Source organism: Vidua macroura, chromosome 6, assembly GCF_024509145.1.
Source record: "Vidua macroura isolate BioBank_ID:100142 chromosome 6, ASM2450914v1, whole genome shotgun sequence".
NCBI lineage: Eukaryota > Metazoa > Chordata > Aves > Passeriformes > Viduidae > Vidua > Vidua macroura.
Window position 1 is genome coordinate 10,409,764 of NC_071576.1, and position 26,587 is coordinate 10,436,350.

The 26,587-nt window shown below is 38.4% G+C and overlaps 1 protein-coding gene across 7 annotated transcripts in view; it reads left to right on the forward strand.

The window, feature by feature from the left end:
* The window catches only part of CDC42BPB (CDC42 binding protein kinase beta), a 93,889-nt gene that overhangs the window by 21,630 nt on the left and 45,672 nt on the right, over positions 1–26,587 (forward strand). For all 7 annotated transcript variants that reach the window (XM_053980767.1, XM_053980774.1, XM_053980769.1 and 4 more), the window contains exons 2-4: positions 6,419–6,510; positions 18,777–18,860; positions 22,395–22,490. In XM_053980767.1, coding sequence (XP_053836742.1) covers positions 6,419–6,510; positions 18,777–18,860; positions 22,395–22,490 — 272 coding nt within the window. The remainder of the gene's footprint in view (positions 1–6,418; positions 6,511–18,776; positions 18,861–22,394; positions 22,491–26,587) is intronic.

The window sequence follows — 26,587 nt, forward strand, 5'->3', positions numbered from 1 at the left end:
GTGTTCCTCAGTACTTGTCTGTACAAACCTTGAGTATTATCTTGGATGTCCTTTCATTGTAAGCATGGACAGCAGTGAATGGGCTGGGCAGGCAGACAGCCAGCTATTAAGTGTTTGTGGTAACATTCATCAGCGAGCTGGCATATTGCTGCTGATTGAGTCCTTCTGTGTGGCACTTGCTTCTGGGGCTTGCCGCACAAAAAGAATAACAGTGAACACAGATGATGTTTTGAGGTAAATGCCTTGCTCTTCTGCTGGCAAATTTAGCAACACTAACAGGATCAACATTAGAACTACTACTTGATATTTTTCTTGAAAGCATTTCCCAATGCCATTAGCCTTTAGCTTGATGATAAATTTTTCATGCAGTTATCTCAGACCTAGTGTACAAATTCCAAATGCCAGAATCAGTTAAAGCTGATAAAGCCAGTTATGGAGCAAGATGCAGAAGCTACAAACACTCGGTTTATGCCTAAAATCAATGATGTTTTTATCCTTTTAAACCTTTGAGGGGTTTTGTATGTAATTATCGAATCCAAATGTTACCAAATTCATAGTTCTGTTAAGTGTCAGCATGGTATCTGATTGAAGGTGCTCAGATGCTCTTTTACATATGTCAGAAAACTTTCATAAAATGAAGCAAAATCCATAACTGGCTGCCAATGGATACCTTTGTGTAACGGGTCTTGAGAAAGCTTGAAGGCTTTTTAAGCATTTGTATACCAAATAAAGACTAACAATTTGATACTTAGCTTAATAAAGTTAAAGGCACTGCTGCAAATGTGTCAGAGAACACAATGTGTCACTTTGACTTGTAAACAGCAGAACTTTGGTGAAGTTTGTCTTCCTGTAAATTTGTATTTATCAACTTTGCTAGGCTCAGTGGAATAACTGCCTGCCCTTCCCACTGCATGAACTTCTCTTTTCTGCTGCACACTTCCTTTCTTCCCTCTTCTGTGCAGCATTGTCCCACTGTCTCTGCATGACTGTGGACAGTGAGGTATGTCTGCTTTGCACCTGGTGTGTGCTGGCTGCCAGCTAAGCAGGTGACTGCTTTATTCCTGCTGCTGCCTTTCCCTTAGTGGAGGTGATACCATGGATGTCTCCTATTCACTGCCATTTTTTAAAATAAAACTTGTAGCAGCTTTGTATCTTTGGACAACTTCAGAGAAATTTGGTAAAGGGGATATGAAGGGACTTTGTTGGGATCAAAAGGTACTGGGTGAGAGGAATGGCTTGGGAATACCCAACAGTGTGATCACACCTACCTTATTTCCGTAGGAAACCCGACTGAAAGAAAGCATTCACAGAGGTAGACAGTAAGAGGAAACAGGTCAGCACAGGAAAAGGGAAGCAAGGATCTATATTGGGAAAAATTAAAACTGGAGTCAGCATAGGATGGAAGAATAAAAAAAATTTGCATTTCTAAAATACAGGGGAAATTTCACAATCTGATACAAGAGGATTGTACTTCTTTAAAACTCAAGTGTGGGTTGTAAGAGGTATTTATCACCTTAGTAAGCAGGTTGGGGCTACCTGGGTGTGGGTATCTCCCAAGACATGTATACAAGCACTAACTTGTTAAACCTGCCAGCCTGCCGTTTTAGTAGCAATATCATAGGAGTGCTGTTTCTTTGAAAAGGGTGCACAAAGGGCACGCAAGTTACTTGATTTCTAGAATGTAAGTTGAGGGATGGCTGAGGGAGATGGTAAAATTTGCTGCTCTTTCATGTTCTTCCTCCAAAGAAAACATCTTAAATAAAATACTGGATCTGCCTGGTGGGAGTATGGCTCCACAGACAGTTATCTGCGTCATTTTGTTTTTCCCTGACATTAATATTTTGCAATTCACATAGTTTCCTACCACAATATTTTGTAGAGGGAATGAGGAGATAAAGGGAGTATGGTGGCAGATGAACTTGTGTCTGACCAGACAGTTTGGACATACCTTCAGGGTAGATCCACCTGAATGTTGTTATCGTGTTATATAATGACTTAAACCCCAAATCACTTACACCATCAACTGTGAAACTATCTGGTGTAGGCAGTTTGTTGTATGAATAGGTTATCCACGGATCCCATGGAGTCTCCATCCTTGGAAGTTTTTGAAACCTGACCAGGCAGAACCATGGGTAACGTGGTTTGAAATCAATATTGACTGTGATTTGAGCAGAAGATTGAATTAGAGACCAGCTAGTCCCTTTCAACCTGAATTGTGAGTCTGTATTATTTTCTTGCCGTTGTCATATTTATTTAAAACTTGTAGCTGCCAATGATACAAAACATCAGGTGTTCTTGAACATTTGGCAGCTTCAGCTAAGTGATTTTTGTGAATTTCTGGAAATTTGTGCTGCCCAACAAAATTTAGACAAGTCCTCAAATAAGAATCCTGGGTAACTCCACCACTGAAGCAGCAGTGATCATAATCCAGTGGGTTGTCTTTTGCCCATTGCAGTGTAAGGGTGTTTTCTGAATCCAGATGGTAAATTATTGACATAAATTGAATGATCCAGAATATGAACAGAAAGTAGAAATTCAAAACATACCTTGAGGCTTCTCTTTTTTAACCACATTGCAGGTGGGAAGAGTTGATGTATTATTTTTTGAGGGTGATGTTGACAACACTGGCATCCTTCCCTGAACTGCTTTCAGAAAAGAGAGGAAATTTGACATATGAAGCCAGCATGCACCCATTCCTGGGATAGCAGTGCAGAGTGCCCAGTCTGCTGTGTCAGATCATCTCCACTGGCATTTCCTGCAGCTTTCAGTCATTCTGAAACTGCCTCCAAATATTTTCTATTAGGTGGCATAATACAGATTGACTGCAGTGTAGATGCACCAGCTCTCAAACCTAAATCACATACCTATTTACCCGTGAGTAAAACATTTAAATTGCGTTTTCAAATTATTAAGATTTATGTTTTCTTTTTGCATAAATAAAATATCCTAATCCCATCTATCAGTGGAAGAGGAGAATATGATCAGAATAGAATTGGTGTGTGGAGAATTGTGTCTTTCACATGTACCCTGGTTTTCAATGAGGAAATAAATGCTGGCATTTCACTTCTCATTATGAATCAAAACATCAACTGTTACTGTTTAGTATTATTTTCTTGAGAGCATACATTACTTGGCTTCTGAAAATTGGTTGTTTGGGTTTGGTTTTTTTCCTTGCCAGGCATTACAGAAAACACACTTCTTCCAAACAAGAATAAGTACAGTAATGCAAAATCAGCTTGAGAGAAAAGGCAATGGTGCATACAAAGATACTGCTCATAGAATGTCTATCCCAAATTCTTATTACGTCCTTACAGTCAGGAATAAACAAACTCTTGCAATTACTTGCAGCTAATGTTACCCTGACAACAGTGTGTATATATAACAAAATTCAGTGATTGCTGCCAACAAAACCCCCAGTACAGCTAATGCTTCTGTTTGCCAGGATGAAATATTTTCATTAAGGATTAAATCAACTCCAGATCATAAGTTCTGCCTTCAGTATTAGGATCAAAAAGTAATTATTCATTCCAGTATATGGAGATAAGTTTGGTTTGAGTTCCCTGTTTATCAAATAGGGGTATGCAAAGGGAAAAACTGTATTTCTTTTTACCAGTTAGGTAGTGATAAATCACTTGGCATTTTTCTGGCAAGCACAGTGGACACAGTCTGTCTCTGATGCATTTTGGTGCAAGTTTCTCCTCACTCAGTTTTGCCAGTTCTGTGCATGCTACTGATCAGCATATTTGCAGTTGAGGAACAGCAGCCTCCTGGGACAACTGCAGGAATGCAAATTGGAAATATTTTTTTGATTCAACTTACTAAGAGATAAAAATTGTGGAATCCAGTACTTAAATGCAGCAGTTCACATCCTGGTGTAAATAGCGTTCTACTTCAAAATGCCACTAAAGTATATATCAGTTTAAATAAATTACTGGTCTATTGCCTCCTCTGAGCTCTGATCTGTTCTGTAACTGCTGTTGCAGTCTCTGTGATCATTAGAGTCTTTTGACATTCTGTTTTATTTTCGAGTTATATTTACTTTTAAGGAATCTTAGATGCCTTGACAAAGACTCTGAATTCTTCCAGTTCAGGGGAAGTCCTGCCAAGTTTAAAATTTTTCTGTATGTTCAGATGTTCATGTTGGTGCTTCCTAAAACAGAGACCACTGAAGCTGCAGTATTTTTTTTTGAGTGTACAAGACAACTTGAACTTACTAGGTTTGTGTCTCCTGGCTTTGAAAGTTGCTTGTGATCAATTTATAGCAGCAGAGCTTTTAATACTTGAAGCAGTTATTTCAATGCCCAGAGAAGTTGTGGATGCTCCATCCCTGGAAGTGTTCAAGGCCAGGTTGGATGGGACTCTGAGCAACCTGGTGTAGTGGAAGTTGTGCTTGCCCACGGCAGAGAGCTTGGAACTAGATGATCTTAAAGGTCCCTTCCAACCCAAATAATTCTGTGGTTCTCTAATTTTGATATTCTCTTTACTTAGTAGAATTATTGCTAAAATTTGCTATTTATTTAAAACAAAAGTTATTATTGAGTTAGTGTCCTCCAGAAATAAATACTAGATTTCATTTCCCCATGAACTTCAGTAACAGAAGCTGTTGTTCTGCAAAATTAGTTCAATGACCAGCATTCTGTAGTAGCAAACCCTTAATATGCGACCTTGCATGTTTATTTCTTGTCTGCAGTTGTGTTTCCTCCGTCTGTATTCATTTGATGGGAAGGAGGTGAGAGAACCTTGCAAAACAGTTGATAATACCACTGCTGACAGCTGTGTACTGTACTTGTACAGGTGTCTGACTGGACTGGTATAGATCTCTAACTGGTATGAGGTGGTGGTGCTGGGGAGGTTCAGTGGAAATTATTTTGGGGTTGAGGTAGTAGTCTCAGTGACCTTGTGGTGAGGAAAGTGTGATTGGCATTTCTCCCAGCTGAAATAGGGAGTCTAGCATAAAATCTAGCAGTGTCTCATTCTTTAAATTTCATACTTTGGATAGACAAGAAACTCTCAGTGAAAGGGCTGTTGCTTCTGGAGGAGGTCTTTTCAGTAACACCCTCCTAAATACGAAGCAGCAGCATGACTGTTCTTCAGTACAGCTCTTCGTTCCTTCAGTATTTTAGCAGTTCACGGGTTTTTGCTGAAAGGTTTTCAGGCATCCTTGCTTAGACTTCATAATGAAATTTTCAGTCTCCAGTTCAGACTTCTGTATCTCTGTGTGGTTGTAAGATTTGATTTCTTTGTGTCAGCATCTGAGATACACCTTTAAGGTAGTGACCCCTCTTGTAGGAGTTCTGTTTGGCTTATAACTTACTAGCTTAATCATAATGTAAGGTGAAGTAAAACAGGAGTCTGGGCTGAATTACAAGTAGTAGTTCTGTGATGTTTTATTCAGTTGCAGTTAGGAAAAAATACATGTATTGGAAAACTTTGGTCTTTTTAGTCTAACAGTATTTGTGAGGAGGTGAACAGCAGCAATCTTTTTGTGCTTAGCTTGTGCTTAGAAGAGTAAACTGCTGCTGTGCTTGTGCAAACTCGTCCTTGTGCAGTTTGCTTGCACTTAGACCACTGTTTTTTGTTATTGATCTGGTCTTCAGAGTAGTGACTTGTTAACAAACTGGAATGTTTGTTAACATTCTATCTAAATAGCGATCCCCATGATGTGCTAGAAATAAATCAAGTATTCTGAATGGGATCTAGAGAGGAGAAAACTGATGGATCTACAGTTATAGTGGAATTCATCCACCAAATATTTTGAGAAATGTGGGACCACCAGAACAAAGTAAGTGTAAGTTAGTTAATCACTGGACGTCTTTTTAGACTGCAGCCCTTCACTACTTGAGATCTAATTGAGGTCTAATTGAGATCTGGTGAATGTTGCTTAGCAGAAAGTTCAAAGTAAAAACCTTAAATTAACCACAGATCTTGTGGGAAATGGTTTTGCTGCTGTTGAGTAGAGACAGCAATCTCTTGAGACTGGGTTGTTAAAGCCTTAGCTGGTACTAGCTGAAATAATAAAAAGTAAAGCTCACTCTACTTAGAAGAGAATTAATCTAGTGCCTGCAGGGTAGGACAGATTGTCCATAGGGTTTTGCAGTAAGGAATGAGATCTCCCTTTCACATGGTCCTTCACTGAGTCACAAAACCCTAAAGAAAGGTAGGGAAATCCTTCTGAAAGACCACTTTGCTCTATATTTTTACTAGCAGCAAGGCAGAATCATTTGTGCAACTGAACTTCTAAAAAAAATTTAATTGTTAATTAAATAATATAATAAGCTTTTTTTCCTCTCTGTAGTTTTAATAGTTGAAAATATGCTATTGCTCTGGGTACGCAATGAATACTTTTGACCTCTAGTTTATGAGTTGGCTTGTGATGTTTCTCTTTGTAATTGACTTTTTTTTTTCTTTTGTTAAACAGCAAAACCATTTACAAAATTGGTAAAGGAAATGCAACTCCATCGAGATGACTTTGAAATTATAAAAGTGATTGGAAGAGGTGCATTCGGAGAGGTAAGAGATTTTAACTTTTAGTTGCAGTAATTAAACTTTCATTGTTTGTGCATCTGATTTCTTGTTACAGTTGACCTGAGGACAAAAGTTTCACACAGATGTGCTAAAATACTTCCAGATGTGGGATATAGCCAGGTACCTAATGCAAGGTCCCTTTGAAGCAGGTTATTCAGTGTCCAGGGGTGCCATTTCTGTGACTGGCTTTCTGACTTCAGTGTAGCCAAACAAGTGTCTCTTGGATGTGTGTATGAGTGGGATGGTCCCACCTAGCAGCTGCACAGCTGAATTTGGGATCTCTTCTCCCACTTGCCATATGTATTGCTCACTGCTGCTCTAATTTAACACAGAGCTGGGCTGCTTCTATGGTAGGAGCGTGGAGGCTGCTCCACCCATCTGCCTGTCTCTGTAGCAATCTGGTAATGCAGAAAGACACATTTGGCTGCCTCAAAGGCTCTTCCCTGTCATCTTTGAAGATCAAAGGCTGCTGGATCTGTTTTTTGGACAGCAAGTTGAATCATGCTGGGATGATAGGAACGCCTTGAGTTTTGAGGACTCGCCAGTCCTGGGACCCTGGACTGAAGCTTAACTTCTTAATATATTTGATGAAAGTCTCATCAATCACACAAGCCTGGTAGGGCTTGCCACTGGCAAAAGCATTCACAGACAGCAGGTATAAGATACCCGAGGCTTCTGGAGGACCTCAAAGACAACCATTTCAGCATTTAAGAACAGGTAACTAAAGTCATAGCTGTCAGCAAAAAAGGTTATTAACTAGAGAATTTCTAGAAGTAAAAATCCCTTCTATTTCTTTCAGGAAACTTTTTTGTAGTAGTGCCACACTAAAGTGAAACGCAGGGACTGCCATTAGTGGCTCACTTCAGCCTGTGAGCACTCAGCTGCACCTTCTGCTGCCAGTGGCTAAGGAGAAACTTCCTGATCCCCATGTCCTGTTGTCTCCACAGAGAGCAGGACTCTGCCATGCCAGGCATTCCTTCCAAGCATGGTGTGCTCTGGACACCTCAAACTTTTTCATGTAGGGTTTGAATGTGGGACAGGAGTAGCAGAGGGCAACCAGAAACTCAGCTAGAAGAACACCAGGACCCTACTTGACCTGGGTTTGGAAAACAACAAGGTTTCTATGCACTTGGTAGTGGGTGAAGTAATGACTTCATATCCACGTAATTTTAAGCTACCTCAGAAGCTGCTTTTGAATAAAGTGGACATCTAAGACAGAAATTAATGTCTCAAGAATATCTCTTCATGTGTACCATCATCTAATGATGTAGTAACATGTAGTTTACATATAATCATGAGCACAGCTGCTGAAGGAAGTGGAGCATTTTAATAAAATGTCCAGATTAGCAATAACGACTTGCCCTGTAAGACAAAAGTTCACTTTCTAGTGGATGTTGAACTTCATGAGTGCAATATTTGTTACAAAAAATGAAGTGATAGCTGAGAGTAATGGAAATACTGCATGAAATTGCTTATTTCATTTGAGTGATTCACTTGAGTATTATTTGAACACAAATTTTAGAGAAAAAAAAGTTACTGTAAAAAGTTTGTTAGGAAAAAGCAATAATTGGAAAAATATTGGTTAGTCTAAGGGAGGACTAAGAGCTACAAACTTAGTCCAGAAAAGAAGTCTAAGGAGGAAGGTTTATAAGTAGATAAAAGGGCTAAAGAATCAAGACAGTAGTGGGTACCTGACTGCCTCTCTGTTAGGGTTTTGGTTCAAAGCAGTGGCACAGTTTTGAAAACAATGCCCCCTCCTACTGCATAAGGATTTTACTCTCCATGAGCTGGGTTTCTTCTGGAGGAAACTAAGCAGAACCTCCATTCCAGGTGTGCACCAAATGGCTTTTTGGATCCAAGGAGCGCATAAGAATCAATCACTGGGTTTGACTCTCCTAACAGCTTCAAAGCATGTTTGGTCCAGGAAATCAGGTTAGATACAGTCTGAAACAAAATTCCTGAGCTGCATACAGTATAGATGGGAAGGCTCAGCAGAGGATACTTTGATGTTGTTCTGCTCTTGCTGTGCCAAATGACTTGCTATAGTGGCTGTGACCACTGATATCTAAAGAATTTTAGATTAGCATTTTGGCAGTTTGTCTTTTGGCAGGATTAGAAAAGGTTTCTGGATCTTTTCAGAACTAGACTTGCGATTGCTTTGGATATCAAGAATGGGAACCCTTTATAGTGACTTGCAGATGGAGTCAGTGTTGGGAATGCCTTCCCACAATATAATATTCAAGGAAGGCTTGTTTTCCATAGTACTTGTTCTGTTCTTTTTCAAAAGATGCTCTTCTCTACTTAAATAATTGACCAGCTGGAAATCTCAGTACAACAGTAGATGAAGTATTTATATGCATTTCAAGAGACTTCAGTTTATATTTGCTAGGATGACCTTTCTTAGCTTTGGATCAAAGTCTTAAGTTGCATGAAAGATACAAATGCTGAGTGGAAACTTGTGTTAAGAGTGTTTGGAGTGCCAGAATCAACAATGTGTTTCATACTCTTTCATTTGGAAAAGCATGGAATGTTACAAAATCAATTCACCCATCCCATCCCCCCCCCCCCAGTGGAAATGAAATTTCACAGAAGTGAAATGAGAAAGTATCTTAATTTCATCCTTCTGTTGGAGCTGTGAGTGCTCACAGAGTCAGTGGTGTAGTTACCTGTCAATATCACATCTTGTTCATCTCTTATCTGGAAAAGTTTTCGTTTATAGTTGCAGCAGCTTGAAACTTTTGATCAGTTTAAATACTACAGGAATCATTGATTTTAAGTTCATTATACTTTAATCCCTCTTGCCACAGAGTATTTTGTGCTTTTTGCTTATGAAAGAATCCTTTGACCCTTGTATATACTGCACTGCTATAACTGCCAGATTTTATAGGTATTATAAAATAGTAATTATGTAAAGGTTGACATTCCATAATAAGAAAATGAAATGTAGGTTCTTGAAAGGAAGTGGTGGCATCTTGTATAAAACAACACTTGAGAAAACTGAATGGAGGAGCTGTGAGTAATTTTTCATAATACTTTCATACATACATGGGAACTATGTTAGAAATTACTTGATGGACTTCATGTGCTAAAAATACATTTTAAGAATGCCTATAAAATATTTGTTTAAATGTATAAAGAAATTAATCAAAATTAAACTAAACATATTCCTGTTAGAATGAAGTAGTTTAATTTAAATACTAAACAGCTAAACAAGGTAGACTTCAAAAAGGATGAAAATTACATTCCATTCTTCTCAGTTTAGCTTCTTTGGATTTTTTGGAGAATGCCAGGAGCTTTATTCTTCCCAAAGAACTTTTGCATAAATCAGTAGCTTTGAAGAAATATAGTTCAAACAAAATAAAAGCATTATATTAGTTATTTGTCAGGATCAGTGGTCAATTTTTGCCAGAAAATATGTAAGCCAAGGAAGGAAATGTGGTATTTGACCAAAGAGAGGATTGAGAGCACATGTGAGCTTATCGCTGGGAACACAACTGCAAAATCAGTATCTAAGGCAGATTGATACAATCACCAGACTACATCTGTATTGGCATGTCAGTACCTGTTTCTTTCTTTCTTTCTCCTCTGCAGAACTCAGCTTTGTTCTTTACACTTTTTCCAGCAATACAAGAACAAAACCCAATGCAAAACCACCTGAATGAAAGTTCTTGTAGCATGGCATGTCTAAGAAAACAAGAGAAGAATGTTTCTGAAATTCTCATTATTATTCTAGGAGAGAAACAGCCTGTCTTAGAGCCTAGAGATTTCCTCTGTAGCCACCTGGACTTCTCCTTTCACATAAAGGAAGCCAGCCACTTTTCGATCAGAGTGAACTGAATGCTGAATATTCCTTACCCGCAGCATGTATGGCCCTGACTCAGGAAGTCACTGGTTTGAGAACATAATTTATTTTTTTTCAGAAGTTTCATAGTTGGGAAGAAAAGTTTTGAATGTTATTTGAGTGTGTGACAGTTAGAAATGCTTGTAATTTGAAGTGCTAGAAGGAGAATAAAGTAGTCATGGTTCTTCCTTATCTCCTAGGCTATATTTGCCTGGATATATACCCAGCTGGGAGAAACATTTTCATGAGTGCCCCAGTGTTACTTTCAGTTTTTCATTTTCCATGTCATACAGGCAGGTAACTCATGTACAGAGGGGCAAACTCCTCAAGGAACAAAACTAATAGTGAAAAGCCCTCTGAAATAAATTCAGAAGTAAAATGGTTTTCTGTTATCTTAATTCTGGTTTCTATGAATAAAATGACTGCAGATGTCTGTATTTGTAGACAAGAAAGAGTGTTTTGTGCAGCATGAAGTATTTTGTGAACTACACAGAAAACACACAAACTACACAAGAGTGAAAATCACTTTTGCAAACTACACAGAAGTGAAAATACAATCTTTAGGAGATTTAAGGAATATCGGCATAGAATGCAAAACTCTTTCAGATTTTCAACCTTTAGAAAACCACACCAAAACAACAAAGAAACCAAAAAGCAGTCGAGCTGTAGTTTGAAGTTTGCCTGTGCCTGACTATTCCTTTCATCTAGAAACACCATGGACTGTTACTTGAAATGAAATGATGTCCTGAGAACCTGTGCTTGGTGGGATTGTGCTTACCTGGGAAACTCAGGCCAGCCTGAGAAGTGCTTTCTGTGTGCTTGGTGTTTGGCTGCACATGCCAAACAAACTGGGAGCAATTGTGCTTACAGGAGGCTGAGAGGGATAGGAAGAGGACACTGTATATGGGAACTGCAGCTCTAAACACTTGCATGTGCTTCTTTGCAAGCTTCATCTGCCCTCAGTAATGTGCTTGTTTAAGGTCACCTGTCCTCATTTTGTGTAAAAGACCATTTAGGTACACTGCTGTATATCAATACACTCCAGTCAAAGAGCAGTTGTTGGAGGAAGAATGAGTCAAAATGTACCTTGTTTGAGAACTTGGATTGTATAACGTGGCTGACACCTCCTGGAAATTTGGCAGCGTGGGACTGAAACAATTGTCTTCCTTCCCTTGTTTGTTAGCAAGGATTTCTTGAATGAGCAATACTTACCGTGGTTCCAGCAGAAGGGTGGAACTGCTTGGTCTTGCTTAGCACAAAAATAACTAAAACTCTTAATGTGCCCCACCTAAGTATTACTGTTCTGGATGGATTAGAAATACCTTCTCATGTAAATGCTGTTGTGTACAGGCTTGATCTGTGTAGTGTTCGGTAATAATACGTCACCTCAACTCGGGATGCTTAGTCACAGTCTCAGCTGGGATCAACAGACAGAAAAATGTGTTTCCAGAAGAAAATAATGGCTGAGAGAGAAAAGGCCGATCCCCTGTGTACCACAGTTTCTGATCACTGATGTGATTTCTAATGAGAGAGATACTGGCTGAGGTTGCAGTGAGAGTCAGAAGTGAATATGTAAAACCTAAGCTTCCCGCGGTCAGTCGTGCTTGGCAGTGAGAGGCAGAGCTCTTTGTGCCCTTTCCACCTTGTAATCACAGCTGTAGGGTACTGAGTTCAGTGTTTTGAAGTACTTCTAGAAATTAACCTGGGGCACAGGGAGCCTATGGACTGCAATTAAGGCTGTCTCACCTATTCAGAAGCTTTGGTGGTTGCTGTTAGGTGCCCAGCAGGGACCGTACCTTCCTACACTGTAGATTAACAGAATTCCAAACTATTGTACAGCACATGTGACACTTTTCTTTCAACTATTCAAAGAGTCAAAGCATTCAGAATACGATGCAAAAGAAGTATTTAATTAGCCCTGCTTTTCTTTAATATGCTCTTCATGAAAAAAGAAAATTAAATCAAAGCAAGCTATTTTCTGCTGTGGAAATGGATGAAGAAAGAAGCTGCTTTGTTTTGAAAATGCTTCAAAAGAGCTGGTTGCTATCTCAGTCCTCCCCAGCTCTGTGTGTGTTTGTGTGGCAGCACCAAGTAACTATGGAGACAGGCAGGTTGCAAGGAGCTGGAGACACACACAGTTCATTGTGGTGCTGCTGTGGGAGCAGACATTTGTCTCTGCAAACCCCCCGGTCCTGAGGAACAGCTTAGGTGCTATTTGGGGCCTTTATTCTTCTTCTGCAGAGTCTTTCTGGCTGGGACTTGTAAGGGATTTCTTATTTGCACAACATGAAGATTTACACTGCATGCTCAAAAACATCTGATTTTGCTTTGGAAATCTGCATCATGGCATATGAACTCTATCAAAAGACATTCTGGTTTTTAAATGTATATGTAAAATACACATTAAAAAACTGATACAGCAGCCCAGACCAGTTTTTCCTCAAAGATGCAGTATTAAAACTATCAACTAATGAGGTCTATTTCAAAGACTTTTTCCTATCTGAAAGTGTCAGGAGGATAAAGTAGTTGCTGCAGTGTTTTTGCAGTAACTGGTGTGCAGGGTATCAATAGCATGAGACAGAAATAGTAAAGTAAATGTGGCATAAACAAGCTTTAGCCAAAGGAAATGAATGTAATATTCGATTATAAATCTGGTAATAAGACATTATGGGTAAATTGTTTACATCTGAAATGACATTTTATCTCTTCTCCCAGTTGAAAGGCGTGACTAAAATCTCTCCTCAAATGTCTAAAGCCTTTCCAAGTTCCCATCAAAGGTTAATTCATGGTATTTTACATTGTTTTATCCATGTAATTTTATTGTCTGTTAGACTAAGGAGATCTTTTATCATCCACTTTTATTGATGCCCTTCCTTCCAATTTTATTTTTAGATAGAATCATAGAATGGTTTAGGTTTGAAGGATCTTTAAAGATCATCTTGTTCCAGCCCCTCTGCCATGGGCCAGGGATACATTTCACTAGACCAAGTTTGTCAGAACCCCATCCACGCTGGCCTTGAATAATAACAATAAAGTACACTTTATTTTTTCTTTTTTTAGCAAGTAAGGCTTTTTCTATTCCCACACTAGCATGAGAGACTCTTTAGTTTCTTGATCACCTCAGTTGTCCTCTTTCACACGTGGTCCAGATGAAGTTTATTTTTCTGAGGTGTGGCTGTGTGTGGAGTTTCCAGTGAGTTTGTATTGCAAGGCAGTAATGTTTACCCATCCCCAGTGGTGCGTATCTGCCTGTGAATTCCAGATTCACTTTGCCTTTTTTTCTTAACTACCTGCCATTATGAGCTGTTTGCGCAAGTATTATCACCTATATGTCTGTGTTCCTCTTCTTTCCAGCTAGGAGCATTTTGCAGTTCCACCTTATTCCTGTAAGTCCAGTCCTTAAAGATAAGTTTTACCTGAAAGTTTAAGGTGCCATGAGCATGAATGGTGTCCTAGTGAGTTTTTTTTTGTCATTGCTTTGAAATTAATGCTAGCATGATCTTTAAGAAGTATTTGTTAACTGTCTTAATTGTTTTCTGGAAAGCCAGTCTTATATTTAAATGATTTCTGCACTTTATTGCACCGTACTTACCATTTACATAAAATAAAATTTGTAACTTGATGCTGCTTACTAATGCTGATCATGTCACTCACAGGGCACAGTACAGTGCTGGGAAGTTCTGTCTTGTCTGTAGAGGATTATTTGGCTCAGATTTGCACCCTGTAGATTTCATTGGAACACTGGGAAAGGTGGAACTTGGCCTGGGATGGCTTTGCACAGTGCAGCCCTAAATGTCAGTATTGAGCGGGTTTTGAAGATCAAAACATAGCAAAATACTCCAATAAAACAATTAAAGAAACAAAATACTAACTCTTGCTGAAGTCTAGAAAGCTACTTTAGCCATATTGGTTCTTTATTTTATTTTATTTTATTGCACTACAAGTGAAACAGAGCTTTGAGACACAAAATATGGCAAGGAAATGGATGGCAGAAGCAATACATGTGCCTTGTAGTTACCTTAGAGGGATCTCAGTTATGCTTTAGCCCCACTTGTCATACATTGTTTTTTACATAAATATGCCGAAAGTTGGTTGAAGTGAAGGCACTAGGATTCATTAGGCTTTCTGAAATCCTTGAGGAAATATACTTGAGCTTTATTGCAGTTTTCTTGTTGCCTCAGTCTTGAGCATGACAAGTCATGGTGATGCTAATCAAATCAGATGGTAATCAATCTATACAGACTGGAAGGGGGGTTGCAGTTGTGGGGGAACCCTTGCACCTGCAATTTTTTCTTGTCACGTTTTTAAGACTTAATAAAACAGAATCACCTAAACATCTACCAGACTACTTTGTTATTTGAGCATTTGGCCCCCCTGATTCTGCATTCCAGCCAGACTTTTGAGATGCAAATTGGGAATAAGTAATTTCCTTAGTTTGACACAGGTATTAAAGTGTTAGTTCTGGGCCAAAGGTGTGTGGATTGGTTATCCCATGTCCCACCCATTTGACCAAGTGGAGAGGTGTAGGAACGAAATCCAAGAACAGAGCAAAGCTGAATCCTCAGAGTTTCCAGTGGCTGAGGGTTCAGGGACTCCGCAGCCCACCCCTCTAACGCGGGGGTCAGTAGTCACCGAGGCCCAGGTTGCAGTGTGTGTTACTCAGGTATTAAGCATGTCTGCATTTAAATACTTTCTGAATACTTAGGTGGCCACAGCAGCTTGTGGCTGAGTTCTAGAACTTTCTTGTGACAATAATACTTCCTTAATCTTCTTATGTTTTGTTTTTTTTTTTTTTTTAATTTGATGCTTTTCTATGTCTGTGTTATTAGAAATGGCAAATTATTGTTCTCTGTTCATGTTCTCCATGACATTCACGGTTTTGTCTGTCATAGCTGTTACCTCTTCCAGGCCTGGAATATTTTAGGTTATTATATCTTCTTCTTGAGAAGCTGTTTTATCATACCTCTGCTTGTACATTTTTTCCTTTCATTATTCTTAGCATACTTCTTTTCTTGTTTTTTTTTTTTTTAACTTCTAATAGTGTGTAAATTGTATTAGGCTTGGAAATGGAGAGTGAACACAGTATGAAATCCTAGTCTCATTCAGCCAGTAGACTTTTAAACTCTGAAGGTAGAAGCAATGCTTTTGTTGTTAAAGCAGACATTTGTAGCAGTGTACAAATCTATGTCCTTTGGAATACCTCTGAACACCAACTGAATGGTTTTTCCTTACGTTAGTAGATGTGGTGGATCGGTATGTAGGATAAAAACCATCATATTTAAAACCAGACATCTTGCATGCTTAGCACAACTGCAGTATAAGAGGCTTCTGTTTGATCTCACAAAGTGGTCAGTGTGGTTATTGTAACTGAATTTGAGGTGTGCCAGAGAAGGAAGAATTAATATAAAAGTAAGAAAAAACAACTCCACTGCAGCGTCTCAGAAGGAGACAAAGCATTATATGACAAAAGTAAACTTAGAAATGCCGCCACCTGATGAAGAATGTAAAAGAAATGTAATTCAAGGAAACGCTGAGGTATTTTATGGAAGAAAGGATCTTTTCCAATATTGTAACAGTATTCTTCCTTATAATAGCACTGAGTTTGTCAGGGCATTATTTTATTTGTGCTTCCCTGTTTCAGTTCAAATATCAGTGAAGTTTGGGTTATGCTTTTCTATCTGTTTTCTTTAAAAAAATCCTAATTATTTGAATTGGTTGAGGAGTCAGGTCTAGTCAGACAAAAATTCTGTCAGTTCTGTGAGATATCTTCAGCAGTCCTAAGACTTCTTTCCAGAGATAAAATTAATGGGGAATTACCTAATTTGCTGTGTTGTTCAACGATTTTTTTTGCTGACATGAGAAGCTGTCCCACTGTCACCCATATAACTAAAGCAGCAGTGTGTTTACTGGTGCCATAACTTGATAACCACTTAATGTGAAAATATGAGTCAGCTTTCTTTTTATGAACTATACTTTTTCTTCCACAGAAGACAATTATCTTCCTCCAGAAAGTTTAAATTGGCCTTTTTAAAGCAGTCTTTTCAGTTGAAAATAAATAGCACTAATATAGTTAGTGACTGGAGAATTGCTAAATATAGATTTGGCATCCTTTCTTCTTTTCCTTTCTTCTTTTTCCAGGCCTGTTTCATTTGCCACTTTGTTCTAACATTTACACAGCTCCTCAGCTGTGCCTGCCCTCCACGATGCCAGGCTTCCATCGTTCCTCAGCAGTTGAGCACGCTTTAAACTTGTGATATCCTGCAATGCCTTTGGACACTGATGGCCTTAGATGAAGTGCAGTAGATGCCTATCTGGGTTCTGATTTGTGCACTGTATTTGTACTCAAATAGCTGAGCAGTTCTAGTTTTGTCGTGTTACGAAACTTCAATGTTGCTACACCAGGGCTCACAGAGGTACGCTTGCAAATTGCATCTGCTGCAGAGCGTTGGTTCATTCCTCTGCAGTAGGTAACCTCTCCTCTGCAGCAGATAACCTTGGTGTTGCTCTGTCCCTGCAGTGGAGGTGTGGGCATTTCCTGAGTCACCATTTCCTGAGTCTGGAACAGTTTAAAAAGTGTAGTGGGTAATGTCAGCATCTTGCAGTTTCTCAAAGCTTTTAATGCGCTGTTTGACTTAGAGTGTGCCTTCAGCTGGATCAGGGTAATGACCCAATAAAGTACATGGAGAGAGGTTTTTACAATGACTTTTAACTGTGATGAAAAGAGGAGCAAGGCTGTTTACATTTAAGGCCATTACAGAAGGTCAGTTGAACAGTTTCATTTGTGCCAAGGAACCTCGTGTGTTTGGTTTGAGACTTTCTTGACTTTCTTATCCTTCCCCCGCAGCATGAGCAGTATCTGTGGGAGGTGTTTGTAAGCCAGGAGACCTGGGATTGTAATGTAGCTCTGGATGTTCTACTTCACTTACAGAAGCTGCTTCTTAGTGCTTTGCCTTTCCCAGCTGTGTCCAGGGCCAGATTGCCATGTCTTTCCTGCAGTGGGTACCTTTTTTCAGAGCTATGTGCCTGTTACATGGCTGTGCAGGTGTGTACAAGGTGCTGCCACCCACTGTGTGACCTGGTGAGTGGAGCTTCGCTCTCTAAAGGTTGGAGGGCTGAGCTATGTACCTGCAGGCTGAGATATCTGTGTAAATGTGAATATCCTGTTCTTGTGTTACTGGAGAAGCAGTAGCTTCCCTGCCCCTCACTTGGAACTTCTTTACTGGTAAGGTGCAGGGTGATACTACATTTCCCTCTTCACTCCTCAAGACTTAAGACTTTTTATAATGTTTCTCTGCTTCATGCACTATTCCAACCTTTTTTTATAGTCAGCAGCTTCTTAAAGCTGCTGTAGCTGAATCCTTTCTAGATAAGAGTTTTTAAACAACAGAAGAGGGGAGGTGATGTCATTCCTTTTCACACAGCTATTCAAGGGCTGTGTTGGAAGCAGTGAAAGCTGGTTGGTTTTCTGCTTCTAAAAAAGAGATGAGCTGAGAAGCAGTAGAAATAGCAGTAGAAATATTTAAGCAGTCCATGTATAGTCCTGTGAAAATGTTGCTGTTAGTCATGATGCCTATTTTTCTTTAGCCAACTGGAAGAACTTCGTGGAAATTATGGCATTATCACAAGAAGAATTAGTTTTTGGTCTTTGAGAATACATTGACTTTGGTCAATGACTATACATTTTCTTGGTCAAAATAAAGTCTTTGCATTCATAAGCCTTGAAGTTTTTGTATTCTTGTTTTTTTCTTCCATTTACAGCTGTGTGCAGAGCTACTGTTCATAATAGATCAGTGTAAGCAAGTCCTAATACACAGCATGCATAGTAAGATGCTGTAAGCAAAATAGTGAATAAATAAATGAATATTTTTTTCTTTTAAAATATCTGCATAAGGTACACAAAAGCATGCTAATTTGCAAATATCTTTCAAGTTTCTGAGACCTGAAATGTGAAAACAAATTAGTCAAATGTAGTGTATTTCTATTGACAGCAGCCTTTCTTGTTTTCTCAGGCTGCCCTTTTAAATGTTGCCCCACTGGCTGCAGGCATGACTACAAACCCCACTTGTTCTTGGGAAACAATGCAGCTTTACTGCACATCTTCATATGAAAAGCTTCATGCTCCTCCTGTATCATCCCCCATGTACTTCATCATGAGCTCTTGACCACACAGGGTGCATCAAGCACATAGTAGTAATGTTGGAGGAATACAGAAGGAGCAAAGACTCAGACTGCAGTTTATCAATGTGTCAGTTGATCACTGATGACTCCTTAGTAACTTATTTTATGGATTTGTGAAATTAAACTCTTTGAAAACTGTATTTCTCTGACCATGCTTTTGTGTGAGTATTGATCTCTTTAAATATTGTATTTTTCTGACTATGCTCCTGTTAAAGATATCTTAATTTTTCAGGTTGCAGTTGTTAAAATGAAGTGTACAGAGCGCATTTATGCAATGAAAATTCTAAATAAATGGGAAATGCTTAAAAGGGCAGAGGTAAGTAATACGTTTTTTTAACACAGAGAATTTTTAAAATTACATTAGGAAGATTACATTAAAGCTCTTCCAGATTAAGAAGAATTATTTCATGAGCATAGGAGCTTCGTTCTTTTCTCTTTTTTTTTTCCCTTAAGCTGTTTTAATGCAATCAAGTCTGACAGTCCCTTCCAGGCATCTGTTGTTCTCAGCAATACTGTGTATTCATTTACCAGACAGTCTGCCCTAGTTCTTACCCTGAATTTATTGGCCAGATTTTTGTTTACAGTAAAGGCAAGTTAAAGACTACATGAAAGCTGAGATTGGTGCTACTATGACATTCACAGCTGTATACAAAAATGTTATGAAAAAGGTCTTTCTTCTCTTCCATTCAGAAAGCATCCATTAAGGAGCTTTGCGTCCTACAGTTTGAAACAGGATTTATATAGCTAGTAAAACTATAACTAAATATTTTGGAATCAGACTGTAAAATAAAACATGTTAAGAAGGTAAATCTGTTTAAGAAGGGGTATTTTGGTGAAAGGAGGTGTACACTGTCACAACAAATTCTGTAAATGTAAAGGTGAATGGGTACTTCACACATTAGGAAAAGAATACTAAGAATGCACAGTGGGAAGCGGCTTTCTAGGCTAGGTATTTCTAGGATACATACTCCTCCATGGGAGAGGAAAACCTCATGGCACATACATAATATTATGTAAGTTAGCAGATAAATGAGCAATAGATTTGAAGAGAAAAGACATGTATTGCATCAGGACTTGCAGCAGTTCTGTTAAGGGGCAAGCAATAGTGGCTTTGCTGAGGTCTGAGGTTGCTGACCCTTCCCTGTCCCATTCTTCTGTCCCCTTCCTGACACCTCCTCCCCCCAGCCTGCCCTTCCTAGTCCCTCCCTTCCTTTCAGTGAGTCAGTGCCAGGCCTTTTCCTGTGACAGAATCTCCTCCCTCTTGTTAAGCCCTTGTTCACCACTGCCTTTGCCTGATTTAGTCACAGTCTGTCCATCCATCCATCCATGCACTTTAGAGGCAGCAGCAGCCGCTGCCACCCGGCTCTCCTTTGAGCTGTCAGGAGATTTCACACCCTGGGCTGTGCTGCATCAGCGGTTCTGCATTAAGCCTTTCCCTGTAAGAGGGAAATTTGGTGCCCTTTCTATGCAGATTTCATTTATGTTAATTCATTGGTCAATACAGAATTATTTTAAACACAAATATTTGCAGAGGTCTCCCAAACTCTAATGAAAATACAGCTATTCTGCCTTACTTCAGTAATTTTAAAGTGATTTCATTAAGTGGCCTAAGTAGATGCATCTTTTGCATGTAGAGAAGACAGCTGTTTACAAATTGTATTCTAATCATGCAACTAACTTGTCTTATCCTCTCAGGCAGGCATGAAGGATGTATAATGAGCAATAGTTTTCCCAATACAAACTTAGGAAAAGTAACAGTCAAAAAAAATTTTCTCTCTGCTGATTTTCCCCATCTGCAAAGGACAATAAAGGAACTGTCTTCTCTGCAGGACTGCTTTGTATTTTCCTTATCAGTTTGCTTGCTTGATTTGGCTTTTCTGGATAAGCAGGACGTTACAGTCTGCATATCAAGTTCATGCAATATCTAGGTGTTCGTTTTTAAAATTAAGCCTGCAAGAATACAGTAGCCTCTTAAATGGAGAGTTCCACTGAAAAAGCAGACTTCAAATATTTTATTAACCCACCTCACCTATTATTATATTAAAAATATTATTATGAGTGGTTAGAAGCATGTTGTTACACTGGTTTATATTTGTTGTGCATGACATAAAACGTAGCAAGAAGTTAGCAAAATACTGCTTATTCATATACTAGCTGCAAGAAAAAAACCCCATATGGTTGCAAGCCACTAAAATTAAGGAAAGGTTAGTGAATATCACCTGACATCCATAAATGGGTTGGAAGCAAAAATAGGCATGCCATTTATATTGATAAGGACCATTTGTATTCGTTGTTCTCAAGCAAAATACATAGTCATTAGTTTATTACTGTTGACAGTTCCAAATAAGTCCTGACTGGCTGATTAGGTAGCCTGTCATGCTTTTTCAAGCCACGTCTCAAGGCCTTTTAAGCTAGTGTAAGCAGAGAAGGAGAATTTTATGCTCTGAATTCATGATGCAGTGTTCAGCAGCATTACTGGGTTTTCAGTGTTCGTAACATTCCCTCGCTATTTGAGGTTGCACAGTGAACTGGATCAAGGGACTGATGTCTTCAAAAATAAACAAACTAGTTTTCTGTGTTGGCAGCCTGCTCACATCGTGGTGCCAGGAGAGCTGAGAAGTGCAATGCTCTGGTGCTGTGGGAAGGGGATAGGATTACTTGGAGCTGCTGTAGCTGCCAGCCTTTTTTGCAGACTGTTACTTTGGCCTTGCATTCATAAACCGTTAAACCACTCAGTTGACATTTAATTACAATTTACTCCTCTTTGCACCAGTGATTACTAATTTACAATGTGACCACAGCATGCTCTTATTCAGTAAAATTGTAGATCGAATTTTGCTTCTTTTGAGGGGAAAATAGTTGGAGATGCATTTGTAAGGTGCAGTCAGTATATGGTTAGGCTTGGGCTTCCCAGGCACATTTCCACAGTACATTTTCTAAGACATCTGAAGAAGTGGCAGTGACCAAAAAAAATTTAGTTCTTTTCTAGAACCCAAACACTTCAATATATAGCTGTCAAATATCCTGATAATGCCTCTCTGGATTGAGAGTAATAGAAGAGTCCCAGGGTCTGTTTCATGATAGTTCTAATCCAATAAAAACATTAATATATTTTTATTGGGAAGAACTGACTTGAAGTTTATGAAAGTTCGTTTTATGTAAAGATGCTGAGAAAACCTGTTACACAGAGCTTGCTTCTATGAAGTGTTGCAGTGTGCTGTTTGAAGTAGAAGAAAGATTATTGAAAATGAAAATGTATTATTCTGGACAAAGATAAGACAGTAATAGTAAAATCTGCTTATTTCCCATAGTGTGTTAGCAGTGTCTGGACTGGGACTGTAATGTAATAAAAGTATACATGAAACTGTTTTCATAAGGGTCTTTATCAGAAGAATCAGATGTACTTTCCTAGAGCCATTATCTTTCTGCTGCAGATGGTAGTGACAAGTTTTTATTTTCTGACTTTTAAAAATGGTTTGTAAAACAAAGATTTAGCTTTGACTTGAATTGGCTTGTGGGGTTTTTGGTAGGTGTTGTGTGTTGGTGTGGAGTTTTTTTTGGGATTGAGGGGAGGGGAGGTTGGTGGGTTTTTTTCATTTGGTTTGGGTTTTTTTGGTTTGGTTTGGTTTGGTTTGGTTTTTTAAAGTCACAGTCAGGATTAGAGTGACTGAATGCCTAACTAAAACCTGCAGAGATTCACTGGCATGTCACTTGTGTAGACTGAATTCCAATGAATAGAAACCTCTGTTCAGTAATTTGAAATATACCCATAAAACATCCATATATATTCATCCTGTGAAAACTACTTGTTGATGTTGACAATGGCTTTTCTCCCCCTCTTTTCCTTTAGACAGCTTGCTTCCGAGAGGAGAGAAATGTCTTGGTGAATGGAGATTGTCAGTGGATTACTACATTGCACTATGCCTTTCAAGATGAGAACTATTTGGTATGTTTGATTCATCAGTAAATAAAAGCTCTGGCTTGTGAAAGGGCTTTATTTTTGGTATATTTTAAAAATATTAGTGCATTAAATCAGTCCACCTCATGCCTAACATCAGTGTTTCAACATTCTTGTTTTCTCCTTGAAGCAAAACTTCAAAGGGACTGCCTGTAACTCAGGAGAGTGAGAAAGTTGTGTAGGACTGTAGTATATAGAGATTTAGTTAAGCATCTTAAATTAACTAATCTCCCCTAGCATAAAAAATACCATGTTCAAATTTAGTATTTTGGATAAGGTTGCAGTTAAGTAATCTGAGATGTGTTAACTCTGTGAAAGTAAGAAATATTTTATTTTAAACTTTCATGATGTCTTTTAAAGCAAGTTTTTGTTTTAAACTGGAAAAAGTAATTGAAAAGTTTGGTATTTTAAAATCCTTAGGGGGAAAATAACCTATTTTTAAAAAGTATTTCTATAAAATATGTTTTTAAATCAGCAGATTGGTCTCTCAGTAATTAGAGGGACTTCAGCAAACACTTATAAAGAAAATCTGTACTCCTATGACATTTCTTTATGATTGGTTACTAGAACTGTGACATACAAGCCTGTTTACTTTAGTCACAGAACACAGCAAAGTCAGTAAAGCCCCAATATTCTGCAATATACTGAACAGCCTCCCTGCGGCTACTTCAGGCTTTGCAAACCTGCTGTTTCTGTAACATCTGACATAGCTGTAATGTGAAAGTTTTCACCTTCTTAACACTTTAGCAGCATGGTAGCAAGTCATGAATATAAATCAAAAAAAAAAGTATTTTTAAAAGGCTGCCAAAGAGTTCAGGAACTAAGCAAGAGTTAGTAAATACTCAAGCATTTCCACAGATGCTGAGACAAAACACGTTACTTTGTCATGTTTGGAGTATTTTTAGAATAACAAGCACATAGTAGGAAAATAAGCAGTCACATTTTAGGCCCTCATTTACAGGCTATTTCCATTGAATTGTTTGTGATAGGTCCAGATTTTCAATCTCTCGCAGTTTAGTTGTCTCTAGCACTGCCTCTTGATTTCAAATCAGCTTGTAGTTTCAAATTCCCACAGAACCAACCTTCAGACTTGCATAAAAAGCATCCTGTTTTGTATTTCCAAGTACCTTGTAAGAATGGAGCTACCTAAGGAAAAATTGTTAGCTGTGTGAGATAACAAGCAATGGCAAACACAGCACAGAGGAGGAATCTTTTCCCAAAGTTCCCAAAGGTGTTTAGATACTGAAGTTTCACTTGACAGCAGAATGTAGACATCTAATTTAATATCCAGTATCTAAGAAGACAACAGTTCTGCCTGGCAGCCAAAGTCAGCAGATTCCCAGTTTGCCTGAGGTCTGCTTCTGCATGTGCTGAGGTGCTGCCTTCCAATTTGGTCTGTTACTCAGAAACCATCTCCTGTAAATGTCTGGTGCTCACAGATGGAGTGGATCCGCATCTCAGTCACCGTTGTAAGTGATGCATGAAGAAAAGGCGAAACACATCAAGAAATCAATTCATCCAAAAAGCTGGACAGAAGGTTCTCTTCCATACCATCTAATACTTGTCCAGGGGCTAAGAGATCTATGTTCAATTCTCTCTGGAGCTTGAAGAATTTTATAGCTACATTTTTCCTCATCCTGGAGAGTGCTGCCTTGTTACAGAGCCTGGGCAGATTTAGTTTACTTTTTAGCTGTGCTGTTCATCCACGGTCCTTGCAGAATGGAATACAAAGCTGAGAACAAAACAAGAAAGGACTACAGAGCTTGGTTTTCCAACCTGATCCTCTGCAAGAGAAATCTCTAGATTTCCAGTGTTTTCTCCCAGTGATGTTTATGCATTATATCTAGTGATTCTTAAATGCAAAACCACATAAGCTAACCCTGAGCAGAGAGAGAGAGCCTTGTGTCTTCTCCCACCTAGTGCTCTGCCTCCTCTGGCTGTATGATAAAGGGTTCAGAGCAAGACAAAGAAAAAGTAAGATATTAATGTAGAAAAGTAGTAGATGCCTTTGGAGAGTCTAAAAGTATTTAGGGTTTTATTCTCTCCCTGTGATATTAACAGAGCATTTGATAATGGAGAACTTATATTTAAGCAAGAAATACAAAATTCTATGAAATATATATGTTCTGGAATTCATTTTCTGGTTCTGCTCTTGTAGTTTTAAAACCTTTCAAGTCAATGCACCATACATTACTGTTTTCTAAACAGACAATTCTTAAATTACATTACATGGAAATGCTGCATAAGTTTTTTCTGGTTCTTAAAAAGCTTTCATAAGAGACAGCCTATGTCAAGGTGGGTTAAATCAGCCTTTGGTGATTTAGTTGAAGTAGATATGATGTAAGTGAAACATAGTCCATGAATATTGAAAACTTGCATGGAACTTGAATGTCTCTATCTCTTCCAGATTCACATCTCTTAATTTTCTTTCCCAGTCTCATTCATGAAAAAGAGCATATGTGTATTCCCCTCTTGTCAGCCTCTCAGTGGTGCTCATGAGAGTATTTTGATATCCTTTTTTCCTTTGATTCCTAACGACTCTCACCATTCTATGTAGTCACTTCCCTGGAAGAAATGCATTACTGCGAGATTTCAGCATCAGAAAAGTTTTTATTTTAACCCCACAAGAAGGAAGCAGAAGCACCTCCTGGCAAGCAGATAATTTTTAATTGAAAGATTAATAAAGTTCTGCTTCCTCAAAGATGAGATGTCACCATCTTTCTGTGATCCAAGTGCCTTCCTTCATGTGTCACCTGAGTTCTTGTTGAGTTGTAAATGCTTTGGGAGCTGACAGAAGTACATTACCTTGTCTCTGACAGGGAGGATATTTCACTTCCCACAGAAGGTTCTATAAAGTCTCTTTACCTTGAATTTGAGAGAAAATACTTCAAGTTAATATCCCTTTTAGAAGATTGATGGTTTCTGTCTGTAGCGTTTTGTTTTCAAACATAAATGTTGCATGTGTAGACGTTCAGTACATGTTTAAAGTTCCTTGGAGCAATACCCACAGATTGACTTCAACATAAAGGATACAATTTGCTTATCAGATTAAGTGGTAATAAATAGAATAAATAAATAATAAATTGAATAAAACAGAGAAAAATATCAAAACTTGTGGCTTTTGGAGTCACTCTTTTAATCCAAAAGATAGTGAGGAAATGGCTAGTATTGCACTTCATGTTCTTTGCATTTCTGTCTTCTTTAATTTGTTTCCCTCATGGAAGATGAATCTGTGGCAGGGACAGTGGATTCTAGGTCGCTTTACTTTGAGGAGAAAAATAACATGATGGCTTTGTAAACTTGAATTCCAGAATAAGCAAAGTTAGTCTTAAAACCACATATCAAATCATCTTGGGAAACATGGAACAAAATGGCTCAAGATTGGTAGTACTGGATGAAGTCATTATACTTGAAGTGGTGGTCTGGATTTAAGTGGATATTGCTAAGAAATACCTCAAACATAATCCTTGTTTTGTGGTATGAGAAACAAATAGCATGCCTGAGTCCTTTTCTTTCATATTAGCCTATCAGTATTGGTCCTTTCCATGGTTAGGATGGTGCCTGATTGGCCTAGGAGGCAGTTTACTTTTTCACTGAAATATATTCAAAAGAATACCAACCTTTGACTTTTAAATTTTCCACTTTAGTGCCCCTGGCTTGCCAGTGCTTTTGGCTTGTCATGGGCATCCAGGTATAGTATAGTAATGTATAGTGTCATCAGACTCCTGCCAGCTGTTACGTGTCCATGATGTGGAATGTGCCAAGATGAGTATTTGAAGATGTTGATGTGATAAGTGCCACTTCAGGAGCAACGAGTAATATTGAATACCATAATTAAAAGTAGTAATGAAATGAAATGTGTATTTTAGACTAAGCTGCATCAAATATTGATTTTAACTATACTTTTTTTTTTTCTTTTATCATCCTCTGGAAATTTTCAGTTTAAGAGTCAGTAAAATACATCAGTTTGGGTGATATTAGATAATTTTATTTGTGATACTAGTTAAGACAGAAATAAACTCATCCTGATTTATTTCTTTGTTGTTGTCACATTTTGTTCGTGGTTTTTTTATCGTAGGATAGGA